Source organism: Leptonychotes weddellii, chromosome 16 (assembly GCF_054177405.1).
Source record: "Leptonychotes weddellii isolate Sample4059 chromosome 16, ASM5417740v2, whole genome shotgun sequence".
In the NCBI taxonomy this organism is placed as follows: Eukaryota; Metazoa; Chordata; class Mammalia; order Carnivora; family Phocidae; genus Leptonychotes; species Leptonychotes weddellii.
The window spans coordinates 23813455-23827458 of NC_138384.1; the positions used below are offsets into that span (position 1 = coordinate 23813455).

At 38.1% G+C, this 14004-nt stretch overlaps 1 protein-coding gene and 1 non-coding gene across 8 annotated transcripts in view; both read left to right on the forward strand.

Annotated features, from left to right (window-relative positions):
- CNOT1 (CCR4-NOT transcription complex subunit 1) overlaps positions 1-14004 on the forward strand; it is a 95033-nt gene that overhangs the window by 52805 nt on the left and 28224 nt on the right. For 3 of the 7 annotated variants that reach the window (XM_081806504.1, XM_031027585.1, XM_006732804.3), the window contains exons 17-24: positions 2587-2737; positions 4164-4365; positions 5821-5967; positions 7114-7238; positions 8101-8387; positions 9895-9973; positions 12852-13082; positions 13384-13524. In XM_081806504.1, coding sequence (XP_081662630.1) covers positions 2587-2737; positions 4164-4365; positions 5821-5967; positions 7114-7238; positions 8101-8387; positions 9895-9973; positions 12852-13082; positions 13384-13524 — 1363 coding nt within the window. The remainder of the gene's footprint in view (positions 1-2586; positions 2738-4163; positions 4366-5820; positions 5968-7113; positions 7239-8100; positions 8388-9894; positions 9974-12851; positions 13083-13383; positions 13525-14004) is intronic. The other 4 variants (XM_031027587.2, XM_006732805.3, XM_031027586.2 and 1 more) reach the window with 2 other exon arrangements.
- On the forward strand, positions 3042-3177 carry LOC115940756 (small nucleolar RNA SNORA50). Its single transcript, XR_004075491.1, has one exon. It is a non-coding gene; the product is annotated as a small nucleolar RNA SNORA50 (small nucleolar RNA).

Below are 14004 nucleotides of genomic sequence, written 5' to 3' on the forward strand. Positions count from 1 at the left end.
CGCCTGGGTGGCTCAGTTGGTTAAGCGACTGCCTTCGGCTCAGGTCATGATCCTGGAGTCCCGGGATCGAGTCCCGCATCGGGCTCCCTGCTCGGCGGGGAGTCTGCTTCTCCCTCTGACCCTCCCCCCTCTCATGTACTCACTCTCTCTCATTCTCTCTCTCTCAAATAAATAAATAAAATCTTAAAAAAAAAAAAAAAAAGAAATCAAGTTCAAGGAAGACAAATAACAGCTGATGAATTTTTCCAGTTTAAAGAAGCTAAAGAGGTGACAACTCAATGCAGTGGATTGGATCATGACGCAGGGAAAAAATACCAGTGAAGTACATTTTGTGGGTATAAGTGATGTAATTTGAATATGGCCTATTTGTGTTAAACTTCCTGATATTTATTATTCTACATGGTTATATAAGAAAATGCCCTTGTTCTTAGGAAAAACATAGTGAAATATTTAGGGACAAAAGATAGCATCATCACGGATACTTTTTGGAGGAGAGTATAGAAAGAATGGCTAAACAAATTGGGCAAAATGTAACTAATGGGAGTTCCTAATATTCTGGCCTCTAAGTTTGAAATTGTGTCAAACATAAAGTTTTTTCACATAGTAAGGACTATTTTAATTAACCATAGTTTATCAGTCTAAGATAGCCACTGTTTAATATTTTAACATGTGAAATGAGTCATATCATTAGTGATATCTCAACAGTTATAATTAGCTGAGTTATTTCCTTTTTGTGTAGTACATAAAATAATGTGTCTTAGAATTGAAGGCATTTTGTATTCAGTGCAGCATAATGATGATTATTTACTAGTGGAAGCCATTAACCCAGGGCATAGGTGTCTTTGGAATGGTTTCTTTTTAAATTAAAAGGGTTTTTTGTGGCTCTTACCTCACCTTGTTCTTGTCTTCTATGGTAACCATTTCTTTTATATTTTGGGGTTATCTTTGCATTTAAAAAAAGTATTTGTATTTTTCCTCTTTACTGTAGAAAAGGGAGTATATTATATATGCTCTGTTGCAAAATGCTTTCATTTGATCATATATCCTAGAGTTCACTCCATAGAATCAAAGAGCTTCCTTATTTCTTGTAATTGCTGCGTAGTACTTCATTGAATAGATGCTTGTGCTTTAGAAAACCAGTTTCCTATTGGTGGACATTCTGATTATTTTTGCTATGTATAATAAATAGTGTTGCAGTAAATAAGTGTTTTGTATCCATCATCTTTGCCAGTATATATTTGGACCATTAGAAGTAGAGGTATTGGATTAAAGGGAAATGCATGTGTAATTTTGTTGGGTACTGGAAAATTTCCCTCCATAGGAAGTTTTCCATTCTGTATAACCACCAGCAGTGAAAATGTCTATTTCCCCATAGCCTTGCAAATGGAGTATTTTCTAATCTTAAAGATGAAAGTGGTATGTCCACTTTTTTAATTGCAAGTTTTAATTGCAGGGGAGTAGGTACGGTATTTTGAACCTAGATACATAGAGGCTAGGGAGAGCTAGTCATGTCTTTTCTATTTGAAATGTCTTTGGTTGCATCATCTTTTGGAAATTAAATTTTAATTCTTATTACTAAGGTAAATAAGTAGACTCACACTTTTAGTGCTTGACATCTCCCTCTTTTCCATGATCTGTTAATATTTTTCTTCCTTTCTTTAATGGATGAAAAAAACAACTCATTGTTCATTTAAAGTCGTAATCTATATTGGAGCCACTGTGTCTTTTATATTGGCACAGGCAAGAATTTTGTAGATTGTGCTGTAGTGATTTAATGTACAGTTTTATCTTTTTTTTTCCACACGTGAAATAATCTTCTTCTCTGAGTGACTACTTTTACTTCTTGATGCCCATAGTAAGATTTCTGAATTTAGGAGGAAAGATTGAAGATGGCATGAAGTTTGTGTAGAGTTTAGGAGTGCCGTTTCTACAGTTTTAGGAGGCAGTAACACCTTAAGATAGGAAGGTGGGTTTTTCATTAAACATTTATCCTACTTGACGTTGTGGAAGTCAATTCTTTAAGTGCTTGTCAAGTGTAGTGACTACATGTGTATGGTATTTTTTATCGATAATTAAATAAATGTTTTGTCTTTATGAGAAGCTAGTATTAAGTTTTCTTATCTGTTTGCTTTGATATGTCTAGGTTTGGGCATAATTTTTGACCAAGTGGTTGAGGATATGTAATGTTTCTTGGAGTGTTATAAAATATATTTGTTGTACCATACACAAGGTTTAGTTTCAGGGGTATAAATTAGGTATCTCCAAAAGAGAGCCAGTGCTCAGAAAATCCTCCTGTTTAGTGATGGATGCAAAGACATGGGGTATGCTGGAAATTTAGCCATATATTCTAGCAGGTTTTCTTTATTAGAAAAGCAGGTTTGTGGGTGCCTGGGTGGCTCAGTTGGTTAAGCATCTGACTCTTGATCTCAGCTCAGGTCTTGATCTCAGGGTTGTGAGTTCAAGCCCCACATCGGGCTCCATGTTGGGCATGGAGCCTACTTAAAAAACAAGAAAAAGAAAAGGTTTGTTTCTTTAGGTGTTCTGAGTAACAGCAAGTGATATTTTTCATTTTTCTTCTGTCTTTAGGAGTGTTTCTCAGGAGTTATCAGAAACCATCCTCACCATGGTAGCCAATTGCAGTAATGTTATGAACAAGGCCAGACAGCCACCACCTGGAGTTATGCCAAAAGGACGCCCTCCTAGTGCTAGCAGCTTAGATGCCATTTCTCCTGTTCAGGTAAATTAATACTACAACTGGTACATCTGTGTTTGTTCATAGACTTGGAATAGAATAAACTTCTACATCATTAGTAATCTCTCAAAGGAAAATTTGTCTAAATATATCACCTTATAGATAACCTGCATGTCTAGCAACCACTACTACATTTTAAAGGAGATCCATAAATAGGCATTATAGTTGAGGATAGACTTTAATCATTAAATAGAACGTGACTCTGAGAGGAAAGATACAAAACAACTTATTTAGGTAAATGATAAGGGCTTCTTTTTAGAATAAGAATAACTTAGACTTGAGACAAAATAAGCACTGCCTTTGAACCTGATGTGTCTTGTTTGTAGCTTCACGGGCCAAGCAACAGTGCTAGAGCATAAGGACTTGTTATAACTGGGGCTCTTCAGCTCTCAACTGAACTGCTCTTTTAAAAACAAGGTACATTTAAGTTACTCCCTGACACCAACCACCCCCCTTCTCTCTGGGAGCAACATATTCCGCTTCTGTTTTCATCTGCATTGATTGGCAGATTGGGGTTTAAGAAAAGAATGTTTAGTGATTCTTCAGGGGCCACTTTATAAAAAAGGCATTTTGTGTACCATTTTCTGTGTCTTGAAGGTCTGAAATAATGCCACAAACTAAGAAGCTTGAAAGTGCAGTTATTAGATATTTTAAAAGATCCTTTGGTGAATGGCATACCTTGTTTTTTGTTTTAAATTAGAGCTGATCTCCTCCAGCCCTCAAGATCTTCACATTTTGAGTAGATTTATTTGTTTTTGTTTTTGTTTTTTTTTTTTTAAAGATTTTATTTATTTATTTGAGACAGAGAGAATGAGAGAGAGCGAGCACATGGGAGGGGGGAGGGTCAGAGGGAGAAGCAGGCTCCCTGCCGAGCAGGGAGCCCGATGCGGGACTCGATCCAGGGACTCCAGGATCATGACCCGAGCCGAAAGCAGTCGCTTAACCAACTGAGCCACCCAGGCGCCCAGATTTATTTGTTTTGACTGGAAGATTTATTTCTAATTGCTAAGCTTTTGTGTTGAAAGCCAAATAACGTAGTTTGAGAGATTCTTTATGTTGTAAAGGGGCTTATTGGAAATTTTGAAGACCTAATTTAACAACTGTCCTGTGTCACTACTAAGTGCTTAGTGCTATGGTTGCAGGGCGATTCACCTTAAATGTTATTCTTGAAGTTTTGTATCCCTCATATTATGGCTCTGGTACTTTGGCAGAGGCTAACTCTTGAAACCTACTCCGAGAATAGTAAGAAAAATGAGTAGCACAGTTGATTTGAGAATTTAGGTATCGTCGTGATTGCTCGGGGTATTGCAGTTTATTAAGCATATGAAAAGCTAAAGATTTCTTTACCTGTGTCATATGTCTGTATGTTCTTGAAGTATGTTTAATACATCTTTATAATGTTTTTCTTTAGATTGACCCTCTTGCTGGAATGGCATCTCTTAGTATAGGTGGTTCAGCTGCCCCTCACACCCAGAGTATGCAGGGTTTTCCTCCAAATTTGGGTTCTGCATTCAGTACCCCTCAGTCACCAGCAAAAGCATTTCCACCCCTTTCAACCCCAAATCAGACAACTGCATTCAGTGGTATTGGAGGACTTTCATCACAGCTTCCAGGTAAGGGGGGGGCAGTGGTGGATGAGAGTGCAAATTATTTGTAAATCTCATTGTGCTATAGTGTGGGGTAAGGTGTTTGGAGTCACTGTGATAATGAAAGCTGTTTAAATTGTAAAGTTGTTTCAGTCTTCAAAGCTGGGAGGAGAAAACTGTACTGTTACAATATTAATTGATTCAGATTATAAGGATTCCGTATTATCAAATGATAGTATAAACAGTAACAAGTGTGTTAATCACATTCTGAAAGATGGAGGTTTAGATAAAGAATTCACAACTTTATGAATCATTCAGTAAATAATAAAGGTAGAAAATATTTCACATATCAGATTCAGTATATGTTCTGCTTCATTGCACCTCATCTACCTTGAAAATGATAGTAAATCCCTAAAACTTTTTTAGTTATTTCAAATATTTTGGCTTTGAACTTTATATTGAAGTAAAGGTTACATTTTTTCCCCTCTCCTGTACCCATTTGTTTCTCCTAAGCTATCTGCATCTTTTATCTTCAGGGTGTAAGTTTTAGTGTACAAAAATTAAGGACTGAAAGTGTAATGACTCTGTAACCTAATTAACAGTGCTGCTAATACGGTTCTAGCCCTGATTGTTGGTTTATTTAAGTCAAAATTAACTTCCTTTATAAGGCCTTCTTAGCAGAGTTCTTTTATAAATTCTGTTTGCTAGAGTTGAAAGGAATAAGCAAGTCCTGGCTCATTGCCAACTGGAAGATAGTATGAAATTCTTCAGTTTTTAATCAGCGATAAAAGCAAACCAATTCCAGGGCGCCTGGGTGGCTCAGTCAAGCAAATATGTCACCCTGCATTCGGCTTCCTGCTTAGCGGGAAGCATGCTTCTCCCTCTCCCACTCCCCCTGCTTGTGTTCCCTCTCTCACTGTGTCACTCTATGTCAAATAAATAAAATCTTAAAAAAAAAAAAACAAAAAAAAACCAGTTCCTCTTATTTTGACTACCTTATATATCATATCACCTATGAGAATATAAAATGTTAAAGATTTGCATATTAATTTTATTAAGAATATAAATACATGAATAATTCTAAATGCTGAAGACATTTTGGTGTTGTCCATTTTTTTTAAATAAGATTTTTTACTTACTTGAGAGAGTGAGCATGCATGCACGCACAAGCAGGGGTGGGGGCAGTGGGAGAGGGAGAAGCAGACTCCCCGCTGAGCAGGGAGCCTGACACAGGGCGCGATCCCAGGACCCCATGACCTGAGCCGAAGGTAGGCATTTAACCAACTGAGCCACCCCGGCACCCCACGTTGTCCATTTTTATCTACTTTTATTAGTTTAGATTCTCTATAAAATTAAATAGATATTGTTGTAAGGGAATTGACAAAGACACTGTCTTTTTAAATAAGAACCTATATCTTTGATGTAAGTAAAGTCAAGAATATGAGTAATGATAAGACTTCTGGCTGCCTGCCTTCTTTCTAGTAGGTGGTCTTGGCACAGGCAGCCTGACTGGTATAGGAACTGGGGCTCTTGGACTCCCTGCAGTGAATAACGATCCTTTTGTACAGAGGAAACTGGGCACCTCTGGACTGAACCAGCCTACATTCCAGCAGAGTAAGATGAAACCTTGTAAGTGGTAGTGTTGTCTGTGATTGTGAAGTGTGACTGATGCACATAAAGCTTTTTAGATTTCCGGTTTGTTGCCCTAGAGTTATGTGGACAAAAACATTGACTTAATACATTGTTAGTAGGGCCATATGTTGATGTGCCTCCTAGGTCAGTGGGTATTTTTCACAAACTTGAGTCCTGAAATAAAAAATTGAGTTATCACTTCACCATTGATCTGGATTGTTAGAACAGTATGATGGTTAATAAGAGGTAGCATCTTTTAGGGGCATTACTCTAAAAATAAGAAATATAGTAAAAAGAAGAGACTTTTGGCAGTTTAAATGTATGTATATAAATCTTAGAGTTATCCTAAAAATGTGTTGGTGGTGGTTTTTGTTTTCTGTTTTTGTTTTTTTTTTTAAACAATTCAGGAGCGGCCATGAGAATTTCAAACTTCTGTTCAGCCTGACAGTTTATAATGCAATTTATTTTAAGGTTAAAGCTTTATGATATATATAGCCTTATATGTAATAAATATCACCATATAACATATCTGATGTAACTTGGACAACAGTTTTTAAAATTTCACCTCATTAGTAAGTTAATTCTCAAAGTCAGAAGTCCTCTTTGTAAATACATAGGTATTGTTTACTTATAAATACCCTTGTTGTTGAGACCAAATATTCATTATACAGGATTTGAAAGTATACCAGTTCACTTGAAAATGTTAGTGTGAAAGGCTTGTCTGAATGTTACGTTTTGTAGCATGCTTTGTGTTTATATCAGTGTGTTATGCACATGCATTGATAATTCTTATATGTTAGATGTCATTTTTATTATAAAATAGTAAAAACTTGTTAACATCAAGGGAGGTCGTGTTAAGGATAAGTGCATTGTGAATTTGAATGTAGTGTACTTTGATGGTTTGATAAAGCTTGATGAAGAAAAATACTAAGGTAGAACTATAGTTGTAAGGCAATTTTGTTAAAATCTTCTTTACCTAAAATACTTGAATATTGATCTTTGGCCACTTAATAATTTCTTCATTTTCTTTATTTTTTTCCATTGAAATTAAAAGGGTATTTTTCTTTTTGGCTCTCTGTGTGTTTAATGGGCGATTGGGGAAAGAGCTTAAATGCCCACTGGTTGCCTTTCTGTTTCTAACAGCGGACTTGTCTCAGGTGTGGCCAGAGGCAAATCAGCACTTTAGTAAAGAAATAGATGATGAAGCAAACAGCTACTTTCAGAGAATATATAATCACCCACCACATCCAACTATGTCTGTTGATGAGGTAAGTGTCTAAGATGTTCTAATACTTAATGGTTTACATAAATCTTTTTTTTTTGGGGGGGCGCCTAGGTGGCTCAGTTGGTTAAGCGACTGCCTTCGGCTCGGGTCATGATCCTGGAGTCCCGGGATCGAGTCCTGCATCGGGCTCCCTGCTCGGCAGGGAGTCTGCTTCTCCCTCTGACCCTCCTCCCTCTCATGCTCTCTGTCTCTCATTCTCTCTCTCTCAAATAAATAAATAAAATCTTTAAAAAAAAAAACAAACTTTTTTTTTTTTTTTAAGATTTTATTTATTTATTTGACAGAGACAGAGACAGCGAGAGCAGGAACACAAGCAGGGGGAGTGGGAGAGGGAGAAGCAGGCTTCCCGCTGAGCAGGGAGCCTGATGTGGGACTCGATCCCAGGACTCTGGGATCATGACCTGAGCCGAAGGCAGCCGCTTAACGACTGAGCCACCCAGGTGCCCTGGTTTACGTAAATCTTAAATCTCCTTTCAAAGTTTTTAGAAATTCAGCTCAGAGTGTTCTGGTATGTGTATGTATACCCTTTGAAATCTTAACATTCGTCTCAGGCTCAGTGTATTGTTAAATATTTTGTTTAACAATTCTTTTTTTAAAGATTGTATTTTTTTTTAAGTATATCTGTTCTTTTTAGTAATATCTACACCCAATGTGGAGCTCGAATGCACGACCCCAAGATTAAGGGATACATGCTCTTCCAACTGAGCCAGCCAACCTCCCCCCACCTTAAAGATTTTATTTTACTTTTTAAAGTATATTCTTTTTAACAGTTCTTTGAAGAATATTTAAGGAATGCTTTTCATAATAGTTTCCTTTATGAGTGTTTTGTTTTTGTCTTTTTCTAGGTATTAGAAATGTTACAGAGATTTAAAGATTCTACCATAAAGAGGGAACGAGAAGTCTTTAACTGTATGCTGAGGAACTTGTTTGAAGAGTATCGGTTTTTTCCCCAGTACCCTGATAAAGAGTTACATATAACAGCCTGCCTGTTTGGTGGGATAATTGAAAAAGGACTGGTCACTTACATGGCACTAGGTCTGGCCCTGCGATATGTTCTTGAAGCCTTACGCAAGCCTTTTGGTTCCAAAATGTATTATTTTGGGATTGCTGCACTAGATAGATTTAAAAATAGGTGAGTGAATAGGTTTCCTATGAAGCAGTTACCTCTCTTTTTTAAAGATTTATTTATTTTAGAGAAAGAGTGGGCGCACAAGAGCAGGAGGGGCAGAGGGAGAGGGAGAGAGAGAATCTCAAGCCGACTCCACACTAAGCACAGAGCCTGACACGGGGCTTGATCTCAGCAGCTCGAGATCATGACCTGAGCCGAAACCAAGAGTCAGATGCTTAACCAACTGTGCCACCCAGGTGCCCCTGAAGCATCTCTTTTTTATATAAGAAGATATTAACTATCATTTATCAACTAGTTCTTGCCATGCCCCATCATATGTATCTTAACAACTGTGTGAAGTAGAAGAGGAGGAAGTGAAAACATTTCATTACAATTACCAAATAAGTGGTAGAAAAGTATAAACTGAAATATAGTGTTTTTGTTTTTTTTTTTTAAAGATTTTATTTATTTATTCATGAGAGACAGAGAGAGAAGCAGAGGGAGAAACAGGCTCCCAAGGAGCAGGGAGCCCGATGTGGGACTCGATCCCAGGACCCTGGGATCATGACCTGAGCCGAAGGCAGACGCTTAACCATCTGAGCCACCCAGGCGCCCTGAAATATAGTGTTTCTGTTGTTGTTTATTGAAGTATACTTTAGATACAGTGAAAGGCATCATTTTAGATTATAGTTCTTTGAATTTTGGCAAAATTTACACAGTTGTATAACCACCACTATCACACTCAAGATACTGAACATTTCTGTTACTCCCAAGCAGTTCTCTTGTTTCTCTCCCTTTGTAGTTCTTTGATATTCTTTGACCCCTGGCAATCCTTGATCTGATTTCTCTCCACTTTTTCTACTGCTCATACACAGTATTTATGAGTCTGACTTTTTGCAATTAGCCTGATGCTTTTTTTTTTTTTAAAGATTTCATTCATTTATTTGACAGGGAGAGAGAGAGACAGCAAGAGAGGGAACACAAGCAGGGGGAGTGGGAGAGGGAGAAGCAGACTCCCCGCTGAGCAGGGAGCCCAGTGCGGGGCTTGATCCCAGAATCCTGGGATCATGACCTGAGCTGAAGGCAGATGCTTATCGACTGAGCCACCCAGGCGCCCCTAGCCTGATGCTTTTGAAATTAATCTGTATTACTGTATGTTTCAGTAGTTGTTTCTTTTTATTGCTGAGTAGTTTTCCATTGTATGGATTAACTATGAATTGTTTTTCCATTTACCTGTTAATGAACATTTGAAATTGTTTCCAGATAGCAATTTTAGTGGCTCACTGTAATCAAATTTTAACTGAAATAGGACCTTTAAAAAACAGAAGATACTATTTTCTGATGTAAAAAGAAGTTTATAGATACTTCTCTCCCCTACTTCTGTGCTCTTTGGCATTCTCTTCAAGTAAGGTGTTTCCTAGGTAGAATGGGGGAAATGGCTTAGACTAGCATTTGGAAGAAAATTTGTTAATTGTGGTGCTTTGTTCTTATATGAGGTGATGTATGAATGAATGAGTGTTTCTGTTGGCAGATTGAAGGACTATCCCCAGTATTGTCAGCACTTGGCTTCTATCAGTCACTTTATGCAATTTCCACATCATTTACAGGAGGTAAGTGTCTTTAATACCTAAAGTCTGTCTAGTGGTGGGAGAGCTTATTTTAATTTGATTTTGGATTTGCTGATTTTGGATTTCTTAATGATTGGTGTTATATAGGCATACATACTATTTGTTGCTAATTTGCAGCTTAATAATAGGTCATGAAAAAATCGTTCCTGGATTATCTTTTCTAAGCAGTGTTTTTGCTTCATTTAATGAAAGGCTTTTATCAGTTATTTTAGCCTGATAACTGCTGTTGAAGTATAGACATTTTCTGCTGTTACTAAGAATTCTTGCATGGGATGCCTGGGTTGCTCAGTTAAGCATTGGATTCTTGGTTTCAGCTCACATCATTATCTCAGGATTGAGCTCTGTGCTCATTGTGGAGTCTCCTTTGGATTCTTTTTCCCTCCCCCTCTGCCTCTCGCCACTCGTGCGCGCTCTCTCAAATAAGTAAAATCTTAATTAAAAAAAAAAAAAAAAAAGAGGGGCGCCTGGGTGGCTTAGTTGTTAGGCGTCTGCCTTCGGCTCAGGTCATGATCCCAGGGTCCTGGGATCAAACCCGCATTGGGCTCCCTGCTCGGCGGGAAGCTTGCTTCTCCCTCTCCCACTCCCCCTGCTTGTGTTCCCTCTCTTCACTGTGTCTCTGTCAAATAAATAAAATCTTAAAAAAAAAAAAAAATTCCTGCCTAATTTGTGAGTTCAAGCTCCATGTTGGGTGTAGATTACTTAAAAAATTGTCTTCTTACCACCTGCGTAGATTCCTTTGATGTACTTGTTAAAAAGGAGGCAGTCCCTGAGGAAATGGACTTAGATATTGTACATTTTCTTAAAGATTTTTTTTTATTTATGAGAGAGAGAGAGTGAGCACACATGTGCGTCCGGTCGGGTGAGAAGCAGAAGGAGAGGGACAAGCAGACTCTACATTGGGCATGGAGCCTGATGTGGGGCCCATCCCACGACCCTGAGATCATGACCTGAACCGAAATCAAGAGTCAGATGCTCAGCCAGCTGAGCCACCTAGGTGCCCCTAGATACTAATAATGTTTTAAGCCATTTTACATGATTGTTCTTGAAATTTGTAAACTGTTGTTTTCGTGATTGATTTTAGATTAATTGGTTAACATTCATACCTTTGTCTTGCCTTTGGTCCAAATCTGCTTATAGAGAACAAGAAAATTAATCTTTATTTTTCTTTAAGATTTTATTTATTTGACAGAGAGAGACAGCAAGAGAGGGAACACAAGCAGGGGGAGTGGGAGAGGAAGAAGCAGGCTTCCTGCCGAGCAGGGAGCCCGATGCGGCGCTCGATCCCAGGACCCTGGGATCATGACCTGAGCTGAAGGCAGATGTTTAACGACTGAGCCACCCAAGCGCCCCGAAAATTAATCTTTATTAACTTTATTTTACATAAAGCAGAAAAATGGCTTTATAACATCCTATTTAAACAAATCAGAAAGATCAGAATACGAATCTACTTTTTGATTAGAATTTAGTCCAGTGTTTTCAACTCATCCGGCTGGGTTTGTTTGTAGGAGGGCAGGGTTTTTGTGATGGGTTAACCTACAAGACCTATGGAGGGGAGCCATGGGTGTTAACTCATTCACATGAGGGGGTTGGGGGAATATGCCAATACTGTAGTACTGTACAGGAATGCAGGGTTTTGTAAGGCTAAGATGAGAAATATGTTTGGAATTCAGAGCTGGGAATATAGACCTTGGAAGCGTGGAGACCAAGAGAGGTGGCATGGAAATGATCACACAAAACAGTGGTCCCCAGTATCTCCTATAATAAGATAGCTAGAGGGTGAGAGAGAAATTATATGTATTTCTATACTTAGTCAATTTAAAGTGCTATTGTTTATTCAGAGATTGTCTTTCCTACTTGAAAATGCCCTTTATTTTTTTGAAGATTGATTTATTTAATTGAAAGCAAGGGGGAGGGCCAGAGGAGAGAGAGTCTTAAGCAGACTCCCTGCTGAAAGTGGAGCCCAACACCTCACTTGATTTCAGGACCATGAGATCATGACCTGAACCAAAACCAAAAGTCGGATGCTTAACTGTGCCATCCAGGAGCTTAGAGAATGTCCTTTTTTGAATAAAGTTATATATCTAGATATTAGTTCGTTGTTGTTGTTTAGAGTGGGGGAGGGGCAGAGGGAGAGATCATCTTAAGCAGGCTCTTCTCCTAGTGCAGGGCCTGATTTGGGGCTCGATCTCACAACCCTGAGATCATACATGAGCTGAAATCAAGAGTTGGATGCTTAACTGAGCCACCTTGGTGCCGCTAAGTAGTGGTTTTTGTTTTGTTCGGGCATGGGCTACTGGAAATAGGATCAGGAACCCTATATCAGTTTTCTAATTTGTGTATGGAAAGGAGGTTGAGTGGTCTGTGAAATGGAAAAGAAGTCTCCCTTCCTGCTTATTTGCCTCTAACTGGCTTGGCTTTCTACAGTTTTGTAGATAGTTTCTTTGTTTTGTAATAATAGTTGTATTTTCTAGTCCTTAGGTTTCTCATCAGCATCCAGTAAAAGAGATCAGTCTAGTATAGAAATTTAAAAATGTTCAAGTTTACATGTATTAAGGGATTTATGGAAGTATATATATGCAGGCATTGGTGGTGGCTGTTTTGAAAAGTTGTTCTGCTAGACTAGTTCCCTTGTAAATGTTTTAAGACATACTGTTTTACCTTCTAAAGAGCTCATGGTATTTACTTAATGTATATTATATATAGGAATATGGACCAGAATGGGGCAAGGAGTAAGGGATATAGATGAGCCAGAGGAGTGTTCTGTGAGGATTTCTCCCCTCTCAGAAGTGAAGAGGAGTGTAATTCAGAATTTTCAATTTTTGTTAAACCTTTTAATGTTTTTCCCTCTCCCTACCCCTAGTATATTGAATATGGACAACAATCTAGAGATCCTCCTGTGAAAATGCAGGGTTCTATCACAACCCCTGGAAGTATTGCACTGGCTCAGGCCCAGGCTCAGGCCCAGGTTCCAGCAAAAGCTCCCCTTGCTGGTCAGGTTAGCACGATGGTAACCACCTCAACAACCACCACTGTTGCTAAAACGGTTACAGTCACCAGGCCAACAGGAGTCAGCTTTAAGAAAGATGTGCCAGTAAGTAGATCTTTTTTCTTTTCTTGGGTCTGTTATGTTATAATGTCTCCAGTAGTGAGCGTGTATTTTAATTTTATTATAAATAACACATGCCTACTGAAAATATAAAGACCAGCATTTCTCCCTTTGTATCTCCCCTCCCCAGATTTCCCAGATACAGGCACTATTAATAGTTCAATACATATTCTTGCCAACACAGTGTACAGCCGTATATACCATGTGTATGTTTTTTACTGAAGGAATCAGTATACATTTTTCCCTGGGGCATTTCAATTTATGGGTTTTTTTTTTTTTTTTAAAGCCTTCTATTAATACTACAAATATAGACACGTTGCTTGTGGCCACAGATCAAACTGAGAGAATTGTAGAGCCCCCAGAAAATATCCAAGAGAAAATTGCTTTTATCTTCAACAATCTCTCACAGTCGAATATGACCCAAAAGGTAAGCATGATGTAATAGTTTATATATCATTATGAATGCTGTCTATTTTTATCCCTAATGGGCTGGGGGATTTATATTTGATGTTCTGCACCCTCTGTAATACTTTATATAAAGGCCGAAGTAATAGAATCGAAACAAAGGGAATGAGGATATATAACTAGTGGCTGTGGTTTTTGTAGACATTAAGTAGCACTAGTTTTGCAGCGAGTTTTATAGGCTTTTGAAGTAAACTTCATGGTCTCATCATGGTGGAAGGTTTCGTTTGTACCTTGTTGCAAGTCATGTCCTTCCAGAGACCATTCAGAGCTTTTATTAGGTGTCTAATAACTGAGGTAGACCTTGTGCAAACCATAAGAAATGACCATTGCCTTTTAAGATTATATGTAAGGCATTGGAAATGCCTATGTTAGCCAGTAAAATTAGCCTGAACAAATAATTTTTGAGATATTACGCATACACCATCTTTCAAAATCCCACCAG